The following is a 23,212-nucleotide window of genomic DNA, read 5'->3' on the forward strand; positions in this document are numbered from 1 at the left end:
TGTATTAAGATGGTTTTATTACCAGGCTAGCATATGGAACTGTATTAAGATGGTTTTATTACCAGGCTAGCATATGGAACTGTATTAAGATGGTTTTATTACCAGGCTAGGATATGGAACTGTATTAAGATGGTTTTATTACCAGGCTAGCATATGGAACTGTATTAAGATGGTCATACCATGGATAATTTAGCGATTTTAAACCCATTGAATTGATTAAACCCATTGAAACCCATTCATAAATGGCAAAACAGGCAGTGAAAAAAATGTATCATAAGGAATAAGGTTTTGAAGTGTCTGTCCTATACCTAGGAGAAAGCTCAAGCTCAAGTTACACTTCCAGTCAATAGACTGTTAATTAAGATGTTTTTATTGCTAGAGGAATCTGGTGTGTGGGAGATTCATTAAGATGGTTTTATTGCCTACCGTACAATAGATCAGGGGAGAAGCAGAAGGCTAAGAGACATAATCCTAACCTTATTGAGCAGCCAGATTTGGGTCAGAGTGTCACGCCCTGGTCGAAGTATTTTGTGTTTTTTCTTTATGTATTTGGTCAGGCCAGGGTGTGACATGGGTTTTTGTATGTGGTGTGTAGCTTAGTGGGATTGTAGCTTAGTGGGGTGTTCTAGGAGAGTCTATGGCTGTCTGAAGTGGTTCTCAATCAGAGGCAGGTGTTTATCGTTGTCTCTGATTGGGAGCCATATTTAGGCAGCCATATTCTTTGGTTGTATTTGTGGGTGATTGTCCTGAGTGTCTTGATGGCCTTAGTCTGTGTTAGTTTGCACCAGTTAAGGCTGTTTCGGTTTTCACTAAGTTTATTGTTTTGTAGAGTTTGTGTTTTGGATTCGTGTTACGTTGTGTAAATAAACATGGATCACAATATACGCGCTGCAGTTTGGTCCGACTCTCCTTCACCATTAGAAAACCGTGACACTGAGTTAATGAGAGTTGGAGTCTTGTACAGTACATATCAAACAGAAGATTAAGACTGTGTAGTTTACTGGTGCAACTTAGACCACCCTGTCTGTAATGATAGAATTACATGTGGTTTAAAGGTCATCCCAAATTCCAACATTGGTACAGTTTAGGAAGGAGGACTTCTGTTCTTCTGACATTGGCATAGACAAAGGATAAAAGACAGATGGAGTGTGTGTGTGTGCGTGTGTGTGTGCGGTCTTCAGGTCTGAGCTACCATGGTAAAGTGATAAGAAAAATGAGAAAGGGGTTTCACTGGCCTTTTAATTGCTCTTTATCCCTTTGATTGCACACACACACACGCACGCACGCACACACACACCAGTTTACAATGACATTTGAGTAATTTAGCAGACACTCTTATCTAGAGCTACTTACAGTTAGTGCATTAATCTTAAAATAGCTAAGGAGGTAGTGTGAGGGGGGGGGGGTGCTGTCGGATTATGTAAGATACTCTTTGTAGGGTTTCAGAAGTTTTTGGAAGATTGGCAGGGACTCTGCTGTCCTAGCTTCAGGGGGAATCTTGTTCCACCATTGGACTGCCAGGACAGAATAGAGCTTGGACTGGGCTGAATTGGAACTGGGGTGAAGATAGGGGTGGGAGGGCCAAGAGACCAGAGGTGGCAGAATGGAATGCTCGGGTTGGGGTGTAGGGTTTTGAGCATAGCCTGAAGGTAGGGAGGGGCAGTTCCTCTTGCAAGTGACATGGTCTTTTAGTGGATGCAAGCTTCGTCTGGAAGCCTGTGGAGTGTGCGGAGGAGCGTGGTGACATAGGAGAACTTGGGACTGTTGAGTACCAGTTGGGCTGCAGTGTTCTGGAGAAGTTGCAGGGTTTTGATAGCACAAGGCTCCCAAGTGGCGCAGTGGTTTAAGGCCCTGCATCTCAGTATAATAGGTGTCATTACAGTCCCAGGTTAGATCCAGGCTGTATCACATCCCGGACAAGATTGGGAGTCCCGTAGGGCGGTGCACAATTGGCACAGCATCGTCCGGGTTTGGCCTGGGCTAGGCTGTAATTTTAAATGAGAATTTGTTCTTAACTGACTTACCTAGGTAAACAAAGGTTTAATAAAAAGTTTAAAATATAAAAAGCAGGAGCCCAGCCAACAGTGAGTTGCACTAGTCCGGACAGGAGATGACAAGTGCCTGGATTAGCACCTGTGTGAGATGGGGTCTAGAATGTTGTAGAGCATGAGCCTGCAGGAGCGAGTCACTGCTTTGATGTTTGCAGAGAACAACAGGGTGTTGTCCAGGGTCACGCCAAGGTTCTTTGCACTCTGAGAGGGGGACACCGTGGAGTTGTCAACTGTGATGGAGAGGTCTTGGAGAGGGCAGGCCTCCCCGGGGGGAAGCTGCTCTGTCTTGTCGAGCTTGAGGTGGTGGGCCGACATCCAAGCTGAGATATTTGCCAGGCATGCAGAGATGAGCACTTTAGCAGTGTGGAGAGCCTCCGTGACACATGCAGAGAAGAGCCGTCTCTGTTGAATGATCCGTCTTGAAGCTTGACTGGTTAGGGTCAAGAATATTCTTCTGAGACAGATAGCAAGAGAGTTGGTCAGAGACGGCATGCTCAAGTGTTTTGGAAAGAAAATGAAGAAGGGATACCGATCAGTAGTTTTTCACATCAGAGGAGTCAAGTGTTGGCCTCTTGAAGAGGAAACTGCATTCTGAAGTCAAAGGGGATGCAGCCAGTGCATACATGTGTGTACTGGTCCCTCCTGGGAATTGAACCCACATCACTGGCATTGCAAGTGCCATGCTCTACCAACTGAACCACATGGGAACACAGCTCCAGGCTTTGCCCCCTTCTCTGCCACTCCAGAAGGATGTATTTCTGGTCCGTGAACTACAGTTGAAGTCGGAGGTTTACGTACACTTAGGTTGGAGTCGTTAAAACTAGTTTTTCAACCACTCCACAAATTTCTTGTTATAGTTTTGGCAAGTCGGTTAGGACATATAGTTTGTGCAGGACACAATTCATTTTTCCAACAATTGTTTACAGACAGATTATTTCACTTATAATTCACTGTATCACATTTCCAGTGGGTCAGAAGTTTACATACACTAAGTTGACAATGCCTTTAAACAGCTTGTAAAATTCCAGAAAATGATGTCATGGCTTTAGAAGCTTCTGATAGGCTAATTTACATTATTTGAGTCAATTGAAGGTGTATCTGCGGATGTATTTCAAGGCCTACCTTCAAACTCAGTGCCTCTTTGCTTGACATTATGGGAAAATCAAAAGAAATCAGCCAAAATTGTAGACCTCCACAAGTCTGGTTCATCCTTGGGAGCAATTTCCAAACGCCTGAAGGTACCACGTTCATCTGTACAAACAATAGTATGCAAGTTAAACACCATGGGACCTCGCAGCTGTCATACCGCTCAGGAAGGAGATGCATTCTGTCTCCTAGAGATGAATGGACTTTGGTACGAAAAGTGCAAATCAATCCGAGAACAACATCAAAGGACCTTGTGAAGATGCTGGAGGAAACAGGTGCAAAAGTATCTATATCCACAGTAAAACAAGTCCCATGTCGACATAACCTGAAAGGCCAGTCAGCAAGGAAGAAGCCACTTCTCCAAAACCGCCATAAAAAAGCCAGACTACGGTTTGCAACTGCACATGGGGACAAAGATCGTACTTTTTGGAGAAATGTCCTCTGGTCTGATGAAACAAAAATAGAACTGTTTGGCCATAATGACCATCGTTATGTTTGGAGGAAAAAGGGGGATGCTTGCAAGACGAAGAACACCATCCCAACCATGAAGCACGGGCGTGGCAGCATCATGTTGTGGGGGTGGGTCTGACTCTTGCTGCAGTAGGGACTGGTGCACTTCACAAAATAGATGGCATCATGAGGACGGAAAATTACGTGGATATATTGAAGCAACAGCTCAAGACATCAGTCAGGAAGTTAAAGCTTGGTCACAAATGGGTCTTCCAAATGGACAATGATCCCAGGCATACTTCCAAAGTTGTGGCAAAATGGCTTAAGGACAACAACATCAAGGTATTGGAGTGGCCATCACAAAGCCCTGACCTTAATCCTATAGATCATTTGTGGGCAGAACTGAAAAGGCGTATGCGAGCAAGGAGGCCTACAAACCTGACTCAGTTACACCAGCTCTGTCAGGAGCTGGTGTAAACTTACATAACATGTATTCCTTTGCAAAGCGGAGGAAACCGAGGCAGGGATTATTTTGAATGGTAATTTGGTTCGGCTTTTTAGTTCAATTCGTTCAATCATTTTGTTCGTTTTGTGTTGGGATGTAAGCAAGCTCATTCTTTGCCAGCCTGGGGTCGTCATGCTTTCAAAGGCCACCTTTGATCATACCCACAATGCAACAGGTTGGTGGCACATCAAACAGCATTGTGATGGTGTTGTGTTGTGGAGTCTTTTCATCTGTATCAGTGTATCACATGGCAGTGCCAACAAATGACAGATCTAGGAAGTATTTTATGTCTTTAACGTAGACTTAAGGGTCTTTATTCATATGAGGTCTATGTGAACTTACAGTAGCACTGGTAGAATGTTCTGGAGTCTTTGATTGCTACTGTAGCAATGTGTTCTTGGTTTGAAGCTGTGTCTTGTTTGAAGTACTTATACTCGGTTAGAGCTTTAGTTGTAGACATCAAATGCTATAGTTGTAGAGGTAACTTTAGATTGCAAGAATCTCTTACAATTCAATGTTCCGTGTTGTGTTTTATGTCACTGTTTTCCCTCAAGGTCTTCTGTCTGAGTGCAGTGTTTTGTGTTTTGTAGTGTCTTGCTGTGGTGTATTGCTGTGGTGTATTGCCTGTGCTTTATGTGCCATTGTGTTCCTCCCACATGTTGACTGACTGAATGACCCTCCCTGACATCCTGACTTCCTGTCCAAAGCCATGGTGTGGGAATAGATCACCACTCAATAACAGACTCTTTTGGGGTTGAGCAGAATGAACATTTTAAAACAGAGGGGTATTCAGAGAAAGCCTGTTGAAAGTTGTTAACCACCTCTGCTATTCAGCCTCTCCTCCCTCCTTCCTCCAGTGGAACAGGGGCGAGGTTGAATAGCAGAGGTGGTTAACTGCCTTGTTCAGGGGCAGAACAACAGATTTTTACCTTGTCAGCTCAGGGATTTGATCTTGCAAACTTTCGGTTACTAGTCCAACGCTCTAACCACTGGGCTACCCGCCATCCCAATTAATAATATTGCTCAAATAACAACCACTGCTCTGGTTCTCAGGTTTACCTGATCACTGTCCGACCGTCTGATCACGGGACACTCCTGAGAGAACACTGTGTGTGTGTGTTTGGGAGAGAAGCTATTGAGCTCCGTTCAGCAGAGCCAGCAGGGCAGAACAGAGCTTTGGGGTGGTTCGTTATTGATGACCTGCAGTTCAATCATTTTTTTCTGTATTTATATTCAATTTCCCTAGTTTGATTTTCTCTTACACTGACCATTCTTTCTTTTCTGCCCCTCTCTCTCTCTCCTTTCTATCTCTCTCTCAACTCTCTCTCTCCTTTCACTCTCTCTCTCAAATCTCTCTCTCTCTCTCTCTCTCTCCTCTCTCTCTCTCTCTCAAATCTCTCTCTCTCTCTCTCTCTCTCTCTCTCTCTCTCTCTCTCTCTCTCTCTCTCTCTCTCTCTCTCTCTCTCTCTCCTTTTTCACTCTCTCTCCTTTCTCTCTCAACTCTCTCTCTCCTTTCACTCTCTCTCTCAACTCTCTCTCACTCTCTCCTTTCACTCTCTCTCTCTCTCAACTCTCTCTCCTTTCACTCTCTCTCTCTCCTTTCACTCTCTCTCTCAACTCTCTCTCCTTTCACTCTCTCTCTCCTTTCACTCTCTCTCTCTCTCTCTCAACTCTCTCTCCTTTCACTCTCTCTCTCCTTTCACTCTCTCTCTCTCTCAACTCTCTCTCCTTTCACTCAATTCAATTCAATTCAATTCAATTCAAGGGCTTTATTGGCATGGGAAACATGTGTTAACATTGCCAAAGCAAGTGAGGTAGACAACATACAAAGTGAATATATAATGTGAAAAACAACAAAAATTAACAGTAAACATTACACATACAACAGTTTCAAAACAGTAAAGACATTACAAATGTCATATTATATATATATATATACACAATGTACAAATAATTAAAGGACACAAGATAAAATAAATAAGCATAAATATGGGTTGTATTTACAATGGTGTTTGTTCTTCACTGGTTGCCCTTTTCTCGTGGCAACAGGTCACAAATCTTGCTGCTGTGATGGCACACTGTGGAATTTCACCCAGTAGATATGGGAGTTTTTCAAAATTGGATATGTTTTCGAATTCTTTGTGGATCTGTGTGATCTGGGGGAAATATGTCTCTCGAATATGGTCATACATTGGGCAGGAGGTTAGGAAGTGCAGCTCAGTTTCCACCTCATTTTGTGGGCAGTGAGCACATAGCCTGTCTTCTCTTGAGAGCCATGTCTGCCTACGGCGGCCTTTCTCAATAGCAAGGCTATGCTCACTGAGTCTGTACATAGTCAAAGCTTTCCTTAATTTTGGGTCAGTCACAGTGGTCAGGTATTCTGCCGCTGTGTACTCTCTGTGTAGGGCCAAATAGCATTCTAGTTTGCTCTGTTTTTTTGTTAATTCTTTCCAATGTGTTAAGTAATTATCTTTTTGTTTTCTCATGATTTGGTTGGGTCTAATTGTGCTGTTGTCCTGGGGCTCTGTAGGGTGTGTTTGTGTTTGTGAACAGAGCCCCAGGACCAGCTTGCTTAGGGGACTCTTCTCCAGGTTCATCTCTCTGTTTGTGATGGCTTTGTTATGGAAGGTTTGTGAATCGCTTCCTTTTAAGTGGTTGTAGAATTTAATGGCTCTTTTCTGGATTTTGATAATTAGTGGGTATCGGCCTAATTCTGCTCTGCATGCATTATTTGGTGTTTTACGTTGTACACGGAGGATATTTTTGCAGAATTCTGCGTGCAGAGTCTCAATTTGGTGTTTGTCCCATTTTGTGAAGTCTTGGTTGGTGAGCGGACCCCAGACCTCACAACCATAAAGGGCAATGGGCTCTATGACTGATTCAAGTATTTTTAGCCAAATCCTAATTGGTATGTTGAAATTTATGTTTCTTTTGATGGCATAGAATGCCCTTCTTGCCTTGTCTCTCAGATCGTTCACACCTTTGTGGAAGTTACCTGTGGCGCTGATGTTTAGGCCAAGGTATGTATCGTTTTTTGTGTGCTCTAGGGCAACAGTGTCTAGATGGAATTTGTATTTGTGGTCCTGGTGACTGGACCTTTTTTGGAACACCATTATTTTGGTCTTACTGAGATTTACTGTCAGGGCCCAGGTCTGACAGAATCTGTGCATAAGATCTAGGTGCTGCTGTAGGCCCTCCTTGGTTGGTGACAGAAGCACCAGATCATCAGCAAACAGCAGACATTTGACTTCGGATTCTAGCAGGGGGAGGCCGGGTGCTGCAGACTTTTCTAGTGCCCGCGCCAGTTCGTTTATATATATGTTGAAGAGGGTGGGGCTTAAGCTGCATCCCTGTCTAACCCCACGACCCTGTGTGAAGAATTGTGTGTGTTTTTTGCCAATTTTAACCGCACACTTGTTGTTTGTGTACATGGATTTTATAATGTCATATGTTTTACCCCCAACACCACTTTCCATCAGTTTGTATAGCAGACCCTCATGCCAAATTGAGTCGAAGGCTTTTTTTGAAATCAACAAAGCATGAGAAGACTTTGCCTTTGTTTTGGTTTGTTTGGTTGTCAATTAAGGTGTGCAGGGTGAATACATGGTCTGTTGTACGGTAATTTGGTAAAAAGCCAATTTGACATTTGCTCAGTACATTGTTTTCATTGAGGAAATGTACGAGTCTGCTGTTAATAATAATGCAGAGGATTTTCCCAAGGTTACTGTTGACACATATTCCACGGTAGTTGTTGGGGTCAAATTTGTCTACACTTTTGTGGATTGGGGTGATCAGTCCTTGGTTCCAAATATTGGGGAAGATGCCAGAGCTAAGTATGATGTTAAAGAGTTTTAGTATAGCCAATTGGAATTTGTTGTCTGTATATTTGATCATTTCATTGAGGATAGCATCGACACCACAGGCCTTTTTGGGTTGGAGGGTTTTTATTTTGTCCTGTAGCTCATTCAATGTAATTGGAGAATCCAGTGGGTTCTGGTAGTCTTTAATAGTTGATTCTAAGATCTGTATTTGATCATGTATATGTTTTTGCTCTTTGTTCTTTGTTATAGAACCAAAAAGATTGGAGAAGTGGTTTACCCAGACATCTCCATTTTGGATAGATAACTCTTCGTGTTGTTGTTTGTTTAGTGTTTTCCAATTTTCCCAGAAGTGGTTAGAGTCTATGGATTCTTCAATTGCATTGAGCTGATTTCTGACATGCTGTTCCTTCTTTTTCCGTAGTGTATTTCTGTATTGTTTTAGTGATTCACCATAGTGAAGGCGTAGACTCAGGTTTTCCGGGTCTCTATGTTTTTGGTTGGACAGGTTTCTCAATTTCTTTCTTAGATTTTTGCATTCCTCATCAAACCATTTGTCATTATTGTTAATTTTCTTCGGTTTTCTATTTGAGATTTTTAGATTTGATAGGGAAGCTGAGAGGTCAAATATACTGTTAAGATTTTCTACTGCCAAGTTTACACCTTCACTATTACAGTGGAACGTTTTACCCAGGAAATTGTCTAAAAGGGATTGAATTTGTTGTTGCCTAATTGTTTTTTGGTAGGTTTCCAAACTGCATTTCTTCCACCTATAGCATTTCTTAATGTTACTCAGTTCCTTTGGCTTTGATGCCTCATGGTTGAGTATTGCTCTGTTTAAGTAGACTGTGATTTTGCTGTGGTCTGATAGGGGTGTTAGTGGACTGACTGTGAACGCTCTGAGAGATTCTGGGTTGAGGTCAGTGATAAAGTAGTCTACAGTACTACTGCCAAGAGATGAGCTATAGGTGTACCTACCATAGGAGTCCCCTCGAAGCCTACCGTTGACTATGTACATACCCAGCGTGCGACAGAGCTGCAGGAGTTGTGACCCGTTTTTGTTGGTTATGTTGTCATAGTTGTGCCTAGGGGGCATATGTGGGAGGGGATGCTGTCACCTCCAGGCAGATGTTTGTCCCCCTGTGTGCTGAGGGTGTCAGGTTCTTGTCCGGTTCTGGCATTTAGGTCGCCACAGACTAGTACATGTCCCTGGGCCTGGAAATGATTGATTTCGCCCTCCAGGATGGAGAAGCTGTCTTCATTAAAATATGGGGATTCTAGTGGGGGGATATAGGTAGCACACAGGAGGACATTTTTCTCTGTTAGGATAATTTCCTTTTGAATTTCTAGCCAAATGTAGAATGTTCCTGTTTTGATTAATTTAATGGAGTGAGTTAGGTCTGCTCTATACCAAATTAGCATACCCCCTGAGTCCCTTCCCTGTTTCACACCTGGTAGTTTGGTGGATGGGACTACCAGCTCTCTGTAACCTAGAGGGCAACCAGTGGGTCCGTCTCCTCTATACCAGGTTTCTTGCAGGATGACAATGTCTGTATTACCGATTTCTTTGGTGATGTCCGGGTTTCTGCTCTTTAGGCCAAAGGCAGATGACCTCAGGCCTTGGATATTCCAGGATGATATAGTGAAGGCTTTTTGTTCCACTCTCTCTCTCCTTTCACTCTCTCTCTCAACTCTCTCTCCTTTCACTCTCTCTCTCCTTTCACTCTCTCTCTCTCTCTCTCTCAACTCTCTCTCCTTTCACTCTCTCTCTCCTTTCACTCTCTCTCAACTCTCTCTCCTTTCACTCTCTCTCTCCTTTCACTCTCTCTCAACTCTCTCTCCTTTCACTCTCTCTCTCCTTTCACTCTCTCTCTCTCTCTCTCTCTCCTTTCACACTCTCTCTCTCTCTCTCAACTCTCTCTCCTTTCACTCTCTCTCTCCTTTCACTCTCTCTCTCTCTCTCTCAACTCTCTCTCCTTTCACTCTCTCTCTCCTTTCACTCTCTCTCAACTCTAACTCTGTGTCAATATTGCTACAACGCTCATTATGTTTTATTGTATCCTACAACCTCAAGAGTCAGATCCTAAAAGTAACAGTACTGGGACATTATCAGAGTACCAGTTAGGATTGCTGTTCATTCTCTTATTATGTTCCTCATGAGTCATGATAAAACTACAAGAGCACTCTTATTAATTATTTACCAATACTGAACACAAAATATTGCTTTGGTGAACAATGGTGACAAATCACACCATAATAATGATCAGTATTAACCGTCATGGTCGGTAGCAGAGGGCGAGTTATTGATCAGTTATTGATGTTGGTTTGATGGGTTTAAGAACACATGCTCCATGCTTACTGCAAAGGGCTGTAGCCCAATGCAGCATCGGACTATGATTCTCTCAGTTTGTACTGCTGTAGTGATCTGCTGTGGGGATTATTTGTTTGCTGAGTCTGCTATGGAAGTTCTATTCCTGGACTATGTGGTACTGAAGCTGAAGCACTAGTGGGCTATGGTGCCATGCTGCACATACCTTAGTAGTTGATAGCTTGACTGAGGCTACTCTGCAACCTGATTCAAGCATACAGTTTGTGTGGTTTTGACTGGTTTGATGTGATTTGATTGGTTTGATTTGCAGTGTTTTGATGACATATTCATTTATAGTTGTTAATTGTTGGGTTTGTCGTCCCATTTCAGTTCAAAGGGAAAAGAAGGACAGACAAACAGGTACTTTGTCACACAGAGCTTTGCTCATTAAGACTTCATAGCACTCCCTTTAGTACTTGTTTATACTTTATAAGACATCATTCATTCCCTCAGTGGATCAATTCCCCTTCTAGCAGATTCATCTACTTCTATTTGTTCAGATCGACCCTTTACTGAAGTTCAGTCACTTTTTCATTTCCACCTTGCATCACTCCATCTCTCTGCCTGCTCACTGATCTTCCATCCAGTCTCACACAGCCCCATCTCTACCCTCTCCATTAAACTAGAGACACCGGGTCACTGATTAAACAACAACGGCAAAAAGCCGAAAGCCTTCCAATCAATTTCTGTTGTCTTTCTCTCACTCAGACACGGCCTCTCTCTAAAGATAATGATGTTGGTCAGCTACTCTCTTATTCCCCATCTGCATTCACCATGTACTTGGCACAGTAAAGGAAATGAGAAGGCTGGAAAAAGAGGAACAGAGAAGTGTATATCACTCAGTCGGCTCTATGCTTTTCTGTTGTAGTGTTGGGAACTTTCTTAGAGTGTCTCTTTGGTCTCTTTGTTACAGGGTGTTAAAGTGTATTGAGCCCATTTCTCTGTTAGTTTTCATCCCTGGTGACAGCTCTCTGTGGTTTACTGACAGGCAGCTTCCTGAGTCTGTCTGCTCCAGTTTCCCTCCATCTTGTCCCTGCTGTCTGTAATAAGGCTCTGTGATCCAAACTTACCTCTTTAGTTCTCCCAGTTCATTCAACAGTAGCGGTCTGAAAAAATTATACAAATAAAAAACTCTCTGCTCTGACAAAGTGAGAGCCCAAAATACTTCTTCAACCACCACAGTGTCGAATCAAATCACATTTTATTGTTCACATATACGTGTTTAGCAGATGTTATTGCGGGTGTAGCGAAATGCTACTGTGTAGCAAAATGCTTGTGTGTTTGCGTGCATATGTGTGTGTGTATGTCTGTTCTTCAGTGTGTACTGTATTAGTGCTCCAATGGATCCCTTGCCATGATTGGCTACACTCGTATTATTTGGTTGTCAGCGCTCCACCTCCTCCCTGCTCCCTTCTCCCTGCTCCCTGCTCCCTGCTCCCTTCTCCCTGCTCCCTTCTCCCTGCTCCCTGCTCCCTTCTCCCTTCTCCCTCCTCCCTTCTCCCTCCTCCCTGCTCCCTTCTCCCTCCTCCCTGCTCCCTTCTCCCTCTCCCTGCTCCCTGCTCCCTGCTCCCTGCTCCCTGCTCCCTGCTCCCTCCCCCTCCTCCCTGCTCCCTGCTCCCTGCTCCCTGCTCCCTGCTCCCTCCTCCCTGCTCCCTCTCCTGCTCCCTTCTCCCTGCCCCTGCTCCCTTCTCCCTCCCCTCCCTGCTCCCTTCTCCCTGCTCCCTTCTCCCTGCTCCCTCTCCCTGCTCCCTGCTCCCTGCTCCCTGCTCCCCCCCCTGCTCCCTGCTCCCTGCTCCCTGCTCCCTGCTCCCTGCTCCCCTGCTCCCTGCTCCCTCCCTCTCCCCTGCTCCCTGCTCCCTGCTCCCTGCTCCCTGCTCCCTGCTCCCTGCTCCCTGCTCCCCTCCTCCCTCTCCCTTCTCCCTGCTCCCTGCTCCCTGCTCCCTGCCCCTGCTCCCTTCTCCCTGCTCCCTGCTCCCTGCTCCCTGCTCTCCCTGCTCCCTGCCCCTGCTCCCCCTCCTCCTCCCCTGCTCCCTTCTCCCTGCTCCCTCCCCCTGCTCCCTGCTCCCTGCTCCCTGCCCCTCCTCCCTGCTCCCTGCTCCCTGCTCCCTGCTCCCTGCTCTCCCTGCTCCCTGCTCCCTGCTCCCTGCTCCCTGCTCCCTGCTCCCTGCCCTGCTCCCTGCTCCCTGCTCCCTGCTCCCTGCTGCTCCCCCTGCTCCCTCCTCCCTGCTCCCTGCTCCCTGCTCCCTGCTCCCTCCTCCCTGCTCCCTGCTCCCTGCTCCCTGCTCCCTCCTCCCTGCTCCCTGCTCCCTGCTCCCTGCTCCCCCTCCCTGCTCCCTCCTCCCTGCTCCCTGCTCCCTGCTCCTCCCCCTCCTCCCTGCTCCCTCCTCCCTCCTCCCTGCTCCCTGCCTCCTGCCCCCTGCTCACTGCTCCCTCCTCCCTGCTCCCTGCTCCCTGCTCCCTGCTCCCTGCTCCCTCTCCCTGCTCCCTGCTCCCTGCTCCCTGCTCCCTGCTCCCTCCTCCCTCCTCCCTGCTCCCTGCTCCCTGCTCCCTCCTCCCTGCTCCCTGCTCCCTGCTCCCTGCTCCCTCCTCCCTGCTCCCTGCTCCCTGCTCCCTCCTCCCCCTGCTCCCTGCTCCCTCCTCCCTGCTCCCTGCTCCCTGCTCCCTCTGCTCCCTCCTCCCTGCTCCCTCCCCCTTCTCCCTGCTCCCTTCTCCCTCCTCCCTGCTCCCTTCTCCCTCCTCCCTCCCTCCTGCTCCCTCCTCCCTCCTCCCTGCTCCCTCCTCTCTCCTCGTTCCTCCCTGCTCCCTGCTCCCTACTCCCTGCTCCCTCTTCTTTCTTCCCTGCTCCCTCCTCCCTCCTCCCTTCTCCCTTCCTCCCTGCTCCCTCCTTCCCCTGCTCCCTCCTCCCTCCTCCCTCCTCCCCTGCTCCCTCCTCCCTGCTCCCTGCTCCCTCCTCCCTGCTCCCTCCCTCCCCTGCCCTTCTCCTTCTTCTGCCTTGTCCTCTCCTGCTCCCTTCATCCTCTCCCTGCCTCTTCCTTTCCCTCCTCCCTGTCTCCTTTCCTCCCTGTGTCCCTCTCCCTACTCCCTCCCTGCTCCTATGGAATAGAGTGAATGAGTGAAGCTCCTGCTCCCAGCTCCGAGCTCCCTTGCTCCTGTCTCCCGCTCCCTTTGGACCCAGGGTCCCTGCTCCCTGCTGAGCTGCTCCCTATCTGTTCATCTGCTCCCTGCTCCTCTCCCTGCTCCCTTCTATTCCTGATTTGCTCCCTCTATTCCCTTTCCCTGATTTCTTTTTGATTTGTTTTGAGGTGCCCTGCAATCTAAATCCCTTGCATTGTTAGATCCCTGCTCCCTGATCCTGCTCCCTTGCTCCCTGCTCCCTGCTTGTCAGTTGAACCTGCACTGCTCCCTGACTTCCAAGGCTTTCCCCTGCTCCCTGCCCTTTGATTGTTTAAATTTTTCCTCCCTGCTCTGTTCCTGCTCCCTGTTTGAACTTGATTTGAAATCCTTAGGAGAACTGCTCCCTGAACCTGGCTTTATGACACCAGCCTTGAGTCCCAGTTGCTCCTCTTTCCTCTAAATAATTGCTCCCTGCTCCCTGCTTTCCATTTCCCTGCTTTATCCTCCCAAACCTGTCCTGCTGAATAGGGTGTAATATGATCCCTATTCCCTGCTCCTCCCTCCTTCCATTTTATCTCCTTCATTTTCTGGTTCCTTCTCCCTGCTCCCTCCCTGCTCCCTGCTCCCTGAAAGAAAAGCTCCCTGCTCCCATTTCCCTCCCACTGCTCCCTGACTCCTTGAGCCAAATGAAAACCTCCCTGCTCCTTCTCCCTGCTCCCTGCTCCCTGCCCTCCTCCCTGCTCCCTGCTCCCTCCTCCCTGCTCCCTCTCCTCCTCCCTTGCCTCCCTGCATCACCCTTTGCTCCCTGGTGGTGATATCCCTCCTCCCTGTCCCTGCTCCCTGCTCCCTGGACCCCCTCCCTCCCTCCCCTGCTCCCTGCTCCCTCCTCCTGCTCCCTGCCTCCCTGATCCCTCCTCCCTCCTCCCCTGCTCCCTATTGTCCCTGGGGGTCCCTCCTCCCTGCTCCTGTCTCCTCAATGCCCTGTTCCTGCTCCCTGCTCAATGTTCCCTCCTGATGGTGCTCCCTGTTACTCCCTAGCTCCCTTGTTCCTGCTCCCTCCTCCCTGCTCCCTGCTCCCTCCTCCTCCTCCCTGATCCCTATAAAGGTCCCTGCTCCCTCCTCCCTCCTCCTCCCTGCTTTGCTCCTCCTCCCTTCCCAAAAGTGCTCCTGCTCCCTGCTCCTCCTCCCTGCTCCCTGCTCCTGATCCCTCCTCTCCCTGTCCCTTCTCCCTGTTCCGGCTCTTTCAGTCCCTGCTCCCTCCCCCTCCCTGTTCTCCCCTTCTCCTATTTCTCCTTGTCTTCCTCCATCAGAGCAGGCTCCCTCCTCCAAGAGCCTCCCTGCTCCCTCCTCTTTCCTCAGCTCCTCCCTGCCCCTGCTCCCTAAGAAGGGCTCCCTCTTCTTAACCCTGCTCCCTCCTCCCTCCTCCCTTCTCTTTCCTTCCTGCTCCCTCCTTCCTCCTTGCTCCCTCCTTCCTCCTCCCTCCTCCATGCTCCCTCCTCCCTGCTCCCTTCTCCCTCCTCCCTACTCCCTCCTCCCCAACCCTATAGCAGCTTCTGCACTACTGTATCTCCTCCAGCCTCAGATTCATCCTCTCACCTGCCTCTTCCTTTCCCTCCTCTGTCTCCTTTCCTCCCTGTGTACCTCTTGACCTACTTGTCTATGGAAGGAACTGCTAATATGGAATAGAGTGAATGAGTGAAGCGTATTCTGCTGAGCAGCAGGGCGAGAGGGTGCTAGTGTTGTCATCCCGAGCTGGGTTTGGACCCAGGGTATGTATGAACCACTTGAGCTGCTTATATATCTGTTCATCTGATTGAGGCTGTAGTCAACACCTGATGATTCTATTCTTGATTTGTTTTGAGGTGCTATTGGTTTTGTTTTTCCAAATATTGCAATCTAAATATTTGCATTGTTAGATGGTCAATAATAGACGGCAGGATAGTAGCACAGTTGCTAGGTGATTCGATATGCTTGTCAGTTGAACACACAGAAGCAAGACTTCCAAGGCTTTCCATTCATATTTTTTGATTGTTTAAATTTTTTTAAAGTCTGTTCTGCCTTCAATGTGTTTGAACTTGATTTGAAATGATTAGGAGAACTAAAGCTACACCTTGAACCTGGCTTTATAGACACCAGCCTTGAGTGAACAGTTGCTAAGTCTTTTGTAGTCTAAATAATTTAGCTTCTTTCTGAAGGATTTTCCATTTCCAATTTATCCTCCCAAACCTGTCATATTGAATAGGGTGTAATATGATATCTATTCTTAAAAGACCATTCCATTTTATCTCCTTCATTTTCTGGTTCTTATCAAAAGAGGGTTAGATAGATATCAGTGAATTAATGAAAGAAAAGACAGAAAGCAGACATTTCACTCTGATTGACTGCGTCACTTTAGAATGCTTGAGCAGACAAATTGAAAACCTCCCTTTCATCTTCTATCTGACATGTATCCATATCCGCAGCTAATTGGACGGTCACGCACATCATTTTTAATTATTAAGGCCTTTCATTTGCCGGTCCGGCAGTGACATCACAGCCTTTGTTGTGGTGGTGATATGTGATCCTCTGTAATAACTGTGTGGTGTTATTGGACACCCCTGGTTTCTATTGTGATGGGGGTCGGGGAGTTTGGACACCCCTGGTTTCTATTGTGATGGGGGTCGGGGACTTTGGACACCCCTGGTTTCTATTGTGATGGGGGTCGGGGAGTTTGGAGACTGTCTCATCAATGCCATGTTCATCTCTGCAGAATGTTTCCATCCTGATGGTGCAGTGTGTTACGTTGGGGTAGGGTTTAGTTAGTTACTGTCAGTTTTCATCATGTACTCACATGGTTCTTTGTTGAATGAGCTCCTCCTTAGATAAATATAAAGGTAAACTAAGAGAGTCAGCAAAGTCCTCCTAATGACAGCATAATGACAGCAGTTAATGAAATTTGGGAAATTGTCTTTGCCATTAGTCCAAAAGTGGGAGCTCTTCCCAGATATTTGACCTGATTTCACTGTGTCGGATTTCAGTAGTTTCTTTCTATTTCTCCTCTTGTCTTCCTCCATCAGAGCAGGGAAAGGGGTATTCTCAGCCATGAAGCTCCACAAGACCAAGAGCTCCAGAGATGACCACAAGAAAGGTAGGCTTTTACTAACCAGCTGATTATCCAAACCTTGATAAGAAGGGTAGGCTTTTACTAACCAGCTGCTCATACAGACCTTGAAAAAAAGGTTAGGCTTTTACTAATCAGCTCCTTATCCAGATTTTGATAAGAAGCGTAGGCCTATATTAACCAGCTGTTTATCCAGACCTTGACAAAACGGGTAGGCTTTTACTATCCAGATTATTATCCAGACCTTGATAATGAGGGTAGGCTTTTACTACCCAGATTATTATCCAGACCTTGATAATAAGGGTAGGCTTGTACTAATCAACTTATTATCCAGACCTTGATAATGAGGGTAGGCTTTTACTAATCAGCTTATTAACCAGACCTTGACAAAACGGGTAGGCTTTTACTATCCAGATTATTATCCAGACCTTGATAATGAGGGTAGGCTTTTACTAACCAGATTATTATCCAGACCTTGATAATGAGGGTAGGCTTTTACTAATCAGCTTATTATCCAGACCTTGATAATGAGGGTAGGCTTTTACTAATCAGCTTATTAACCAGACCTTGACAAAATGGGTAGGCTTTTACTAACCAGCTTATTATCCAGACCTTGACAAAACGGGTAGGCTTTTACTAATCATCTTATTATCCAGACCTTGATAATGAGGGTAGGCTTTTACTAACCAATTTATTATCCAGACCTTGACAAAACGGGTAGGCTTTTACTAACCAATTTATTATCCAGACCTTGATAATGAGGGTAGGCTTTTACTAATCAGCTTATTATCCAGACCTTGATAATGAGGGTAGGCTTTTACTAACCAGATTATTATCCAGACCTTGATAATGAGGGTAGGCTTTTACTAATCAGCTTATTATCCAGACCTTGATAATGAGGGTAGGCTTTTACTAATCAGCTTATTATCCAGACCTTGATAATGAGGGTAGGCTTTTACTAATCAGCTTATTATCCAGACCTTGATAATGAGGGTAGGCTTTTACTAATCATCTTATTATCCAGACCTTGATAATGAGGGTAGGCTTTTACTACCCAGATTATTATCCAGACCTTGATAATGAGGGTAGGCTTTTACTAATCAGCTTATTATCCAGACCTTGATAATGAGGGTAGGCTTTTACTAATCAGCTTATTATCCAGACCTTGATAATGAGGGTAGGCTTTTACTAACCAGATTATTATCCAGACCTTGATAATGAGGGTAGGCTTTTACTACCCAGATTATTATCCAGACCTTGATAATGAGGGTAGGCTTTTACTAATCAGCTTATTATCCAGACCTTGATAATGAGGGTAGGCTTTTACTACCCAGATTATTATCCAGACCTTGATAATGAGGGTAGGCTTTTACTAATCAGCTTATTATCCAGACCTTGATAATGAGGGTAGGCTTTTACTAATCAGCTTATTATCCAGACCTTGATAATGAGGGTAGGCTTTTACTAACCAGATTATTATCCAGACCTTGATAATGAGGGTAGGCTTTTACTAATCAGCTTATTATCCAGACCTTGATAATGAGGGTAGGCTTTTACTAATCAGCTTATTATCCAGACCTTGTTAAGCTGAATCAGGTGTGTTAGAGCAGAGATATCCCAGTGAATCTCTGGGAGGGTTGCCAACCCCTTGGCATAAACTCACATGGGTTATTGTGATGGCACTCCACAGATGAGCCAGCCACCCTGGACATGGAGGATCTGGACAGGAAGGCCTTGCGTCTGGGAGGGTTTGGGGGTCTGGACCCAGACTGCATCTCCCTGGCGTCCGTCACTGCCGTCACCACCAATGTCTCCAACAAGAGGTCAGTGTACTGTGTACTTGCTCTACATCTGTTCGTGCCACGATTCATTGACCCTTTATAACACTCTTATTCATGTTTATAACCCACACTATATCAAATTGAGTAAATAGTCAACTACTCTGGTTTGTGTCTTCTTGACGCTCTCAGGTCAAAGCCTGATATCAAGATGGAACCTAGTTCTGGGAGGCCTGTGGATTACCAGGTGAGAGGAGGAAAGGAATTACCACGACTACAGTCACTGCTGGAAATGTATATTGTATACACTGTGGTCAAATGTAACCATGCCTGTCCAGTTTGTTTAACAACTAGCCCCTAAAGGCAGACAAGGCTTAACCCTACCCCTGCCAGCTGTGTGTGTTTGTCTTCACTGTATCTATGCATCCTTAGCTCCACTAAACAATAGCTGCTGCAGTTCGTGGAGAGAGGTTTTTTTAAATGGGATTTTATTAGGATCCCAATTGACTGACTCCAGTAGGGATGAATGGATAGGGCATAGTGTGAAGGCTGGGTGGTTAGAACAAAAGCTAGCAGCTCATTAATGTAGCCTAACTTCAGGCTGCGGCTACTCTCCCCTGCCAGCAACAGCACACTGGCCTATATACATTCATGTACCAGTCTCTGTGACCACAAACCACAACTCTGCACACCGAGATGTTCACAGCACAGACTATGTGTGCCTTGCACTGTGCTGGGCTCTTTAGTAAAGGTATAAAGGTATAATTAACCTTCAGGGACAGGAGTCGCCTCTTTAGTCAAAACCTCCAGTTTGACTTTTCATATTGATTGTCTTGCTTGGTACCCTTTTGTTATGGTGCATTTACTCACCTTTAGATGGAAGGTTTTGGAGTAAAAATAATCCTGGCTAGAATATTACCTACCTGCTTATTCCCTTCTGACTCCTATAATCCTCCAACCGGGATTTCCGAAAAACCTGTTTCCTTAAGAAAATGTTCTGTGTTTTGCAACGTATTAGATTAGCATCACAGTGGTCGAGGCCAGGCAGCTGGTAGGCCTAAACATGGACCCTGTGGTCTGTGTGGAGATTGGGGAAGACAAGAAGTACACCTCCATGAAGGAATCCACCAACTGCCCCTATTACAATGAGGTAAGTGCGTCTCTCTCTCTCTCTCTCTCTCTCTCTCTCTCAGTATGTGTGTAATTGAGTTGAAACTGTGAGAAGAGCAGCCAGTCTCAGTCCAGAGTCTCAACACCAGGCTGGCTCAGTCCAGAGTCTCAACACCAGGCTGGCTCTGTTCAGAGTCTCAACACCAGGCTGGCTCAGTCTAGAGTCTCAACACCAGGCTGGCTCTGTCCAGAGTCTCAACACCAGGCTGGCTCAGTCCAGAGTCTCAACACCAGGCTGGCTCAGTCCAGAGTCTGGCTGGCTCAGAGTCTCAACAGGCTGGCTCAGTCAGAGTCTCAACACCAGGCTGGCTCTGTCCAGGCTGGCTCTGTCCAGGCTGTTCAGAGTCTCAACACCAGGCTGGCTCTGGCTGGCCAGTCCAGTCTCAACACCAGGCTGGCTCTGTCTCAGGCTGGCTCAGTCTCTCAACACCAGGCTGGCTCTGTCCAGAGTCTCAGGCTGGCTCAGAGAGTCTCAACACCAGGCTGGCTCTGTCCAGAGTCTCAACACCAGGCTGGCTCAGTCCAGAGTCTCAACACCAGGCTGGCTCTGGCTGGCCAGAGTCTCAACACCAGGCTGGCTCAGTCCAGAGTCTCAACACCAGGCTGGCTCAGTCCAGAGTCTCAACACCAGGCTGGCTCAGTCCAGAGTCTCAACACCAGGCTGGCTCTGTTCAGAGTCTCAACACCAGGCTGGCTCTGTCCAGAGTCTCAACACCAGGCTGGCTCTGTCCAGAGTCTCAACACCAGGCTGGCTCTGTCCAGAGTCTCAACACCAGGCTGGCTCTGTCCAGAGTCTCAACACCAGGCTGGCTCTGTCCAGAGTCTCAACACCAGGCTGGCTCAGTCCAGAGTCTCAACACCAGGCTGGCTCAGTCCAGAGTCTCAACACCAGGCTGGCTCAGTCCAGAGTCTCAACATCAGGCTGGCTCAGTCCAGAGTCTCAACACCAGGCTGGCTCAGTCCAGAGTCTCAACATCAGGCTGGCTCAGTCCAGAGTCTCAACACCAGGCTGGCTCTGTTCAGATCAAAGCCTCTGCCTGTAAGGGCTCAGCAGGGCTCTACACATTACACTCTTATTTCATGAGAGGGAGGCTGAGCAGAACATGAGAGCATTATTCAGTCGATGTCCTGATCCAGCTAGGGTGAAAAGCATGTTAATCAGTACTAATTACCCTTGTATTATATAATATCAACCTGGACGCCTCAACCGATGCTGAAAGTATGTTCATTTAATCATCATTGGTTATATTCTGTAGAAACATGTCTGTTGTGTCCATGATCCGTGAATCATTATCAGGTTGATTTATTCAATTGAACCTTTGAATCCTTTGAATCTCCTGAACACAATGGAATGATCCTCCCAAGGTACAACATGGGTCATTTGACAGAGAGTAAGGCTAAGGTATTTGTCACATCTCATAATGTCTTATCTTCTCCCCACAGTATTTTGTCTTTGACTTCCACGTCCCACCAGATGTCATGTTTGACAAGATCCTCAAGCTCTCAGTAAGTGGCATACATATCTTATACCCACACACAGTCACACACACACCTACTCAATCTTTCTCTTTACAGTAGCAGCCTATGATCATGAACCCAACCCTACTCCACTCAACTGCCTCCAAAACAACACCAAGATGAACAGTCTCTATGGCAGATCTAATGTAGCGCATATGTTTGCAGTATATTCTATATGTTCTCCTCTGTCTTTCACTAGGTGATCCACTCCAAGAACCTGCTGCGGAGTGGCACCTTGGTTGGCACCTTCAAGCTAGATGTTGGCACAGTCTACTCCCAGCCTGGTAAGGGTGCTGAGACTGGACCCATAATGTCTCAGAACCTCTTATAAGGATACATTATGATTAATTAATTGTTTGAATTAAAAGATTATTTGTTGACACCTGTGTCACAGAGCACCAGTTCTACCACAAGTGGGCCATGCTGTCTGACCCTGATGACATCACAGCGGGGTGCAAAGGTTACATCAAGTGTGACATCGCCGTGGTGGGGAAGGGGGACAATATCAAGACTCCCCACAAAGCCAATGAGACGGATGAAGACGACATAGAGGGGTAGGAGAATGTTTTATCGGGGCAAAATAATGTCAAAGGGTTATACAATGTTCTAGTGGTCAGATAATGTTGTAGAGTGGTCAGGTCATAAAATAGAAAAGACCAGAGAATGTTATCAAGGGGTTCTGATTTTTTTCAACCTTTTTTTTCTGGTCAGGAACCTCCTGCTTCCAGAGGGAGTTCCGTTGGAGAGGCAGTGGGCGCGGTTCTACGTGAAGATCTACCGAGCTGAGGGCCTTCCCAAGATGAACACCAGCATCATGGCCAATGTGAAGAAGGCCTTCATAGGGGAGAACAGAGACCTGGTGGACCCCTACGTACAAGTGGTCTTCGCTGGACAGAGAGTAGGTTCACTACAGCCGCTACTCAGGAGATAAGGACACCATGAACCTGAAGCCGTTTTATTGAAACTGTCTGTTTTATTTATTTGTTGGATAAACAAAAGAGACAAATAGCATTAAGTAATGGATCACAATCACATTATAAATAGAGTATACATTATTTACAATATATACATAAAATGAAGTGTCTTAGTATAAGAATTAAATGTGTGTCAATCCAAACGTATGTTGTTGTTTCCTCCAGGGGAAGACTTCTGTCCAGAAGAGCAGTTATGAGCCCGTCTGGAACGAGCAGGTGGTCTTCACTGAGATGTTTCCTCCGCTCTGCAAACGCATCAAGGTCCAGATACGAGACTCTGACAAAGTCAATGACGTTGCCATAGGAACACACTTCATTGACCTGCGAAAGATCGCCAACGATGGTGACAAAGGTAGGGTGATATATCTACCCAGTCCATAGATCAACATTAGCCTCATATTGATAGGTCATCAGGTCAAGCCAATGTTATTGTAGCACATTAGTCATTTTGGTGTTAAGTCATTTTTACCAAGTCATTAGAGGGCACAGGAACGTCAGTTTGAAAACACAGTCTTACTCCACCAGATTGCGCCAGAGTCGTCCTCAGTCCAGTCCAATTTTCACCGCAGGCAGATTTCCCACACGGTGAAGCTGGATAAGCGAGCTAAACACAAGAGAATATGGGCCAGTGCCTCGTTCCGCACAGCACTCCAAACATACACTCAAATGTGTGTAGAAAACATTCTCTCTATCTGGCTGTGTTTTAAAACTACCACTGGACTGGATTAAAAATAATCAGAAATATCAAAAAGGATAACTGTGCAAACAATGCTAAGCAAAACACTCCACCTAACTTAAACAAAACAGAAACAATTATTTTATTGAATGCCAGGAAAGCCACAACACAACACTAAACAATACAATAATTGCACTATAACGGTGACAAGCGGTGCCCACAAACTAAAAAATATATATATTTAACCTTTATTTAACTAGGCAAGTCAGTTAAGAACAAATTCGTATTTACAATGACGGCCTACCAAATGGCAAAAGGCCTTCTGCGGGAACGGGGACTGCGAAAATAAAGCTGTCCCAACAGCAGAGTCTCAACAGCAGTCCCAACACCTTACCACTGCTACACCTGGCTTTCACCTGGCAGTGAAACAGTTCATTCAGCCTCATTTACTGCCTTTTAATAAAACATAGCTGATATGGCTGACTTGCTTAAACAAATGTGATTTCTACTGACAATTGAGATGTACAAATGATGTACAAACTAT

General features: G+C 46.2%; 1 protein-coding gene across 9 annotated transcripts in view; it reads left to right on the forward strand.

Moving 5' to 3' along the window:
* The window catches only part of LOC118386621 (otoferlin-like), a 154,229-nt gene that overhangs the window by 66,305 nt on the left and 64,712 nt on the right, over nucleotides 1-23,212 (forward strand). For all 9 annotated transcript variants that reach the window (XM_052523929.1, XM_052523928.1, XM_052523934.1 and 6 more), the window contains exons 6-14: nucleotides 16,509-16,579; nucleotides 18,243-18,375; nucleotides 18,523-18,577; nucleotides 19,349-19,480; nucleotides 20,944-21,006; nucleotides 21,218-21,302; nucleotides 21,413-21,572; nucleotides 21,730-21,916; nucleotides 22,158-22,344. In XM_052523929.1, coding sequence (XP_052379889.1) covers nucleotides 16,509-16,579; nucleotides 18,243-18,375; nucleotides 18,523-18,577; nucleotides 19,349-19,480; nucleotides 20,944-21,006; nucleotides 21,218-21,302; nucleotides 21,413-21,572; nucleotides 21,730-21,916; nucleotides 22,158-22,344 — 1,073 coding nt within the window. The remainder of the gene's footprint in view (nucleotides 1-16,508; nucleotides 16,580-18,242; nucleotides 18,376-18,522; nucleotides 18,578-19,348; nucleotides 19,481-20,943; nucleotides 21,007-21,217; nucleotides 21,303-21,412; nucleotides 21,573-21,729; nucleotides 21,917-22,157; nucleotides 22,345-23,212) is intronic.

The sequence above is a fragment of the Oncorhynchus keta genome, chromosome 8 (assembly GCF_023373465.1).
Source record: "Oncorhynchus keta strain PuntledgeMale-10-30-2019 chromosome 8, Oket_V2, whole genome shotgun sequence".
NCBI classification, from domain to species: Eukaryota; Metazoa; Chordata; class Actinopteri; order Salmoniformes; family Salmonidae; genus Oncorhynchus; species Oncorhynchus keta.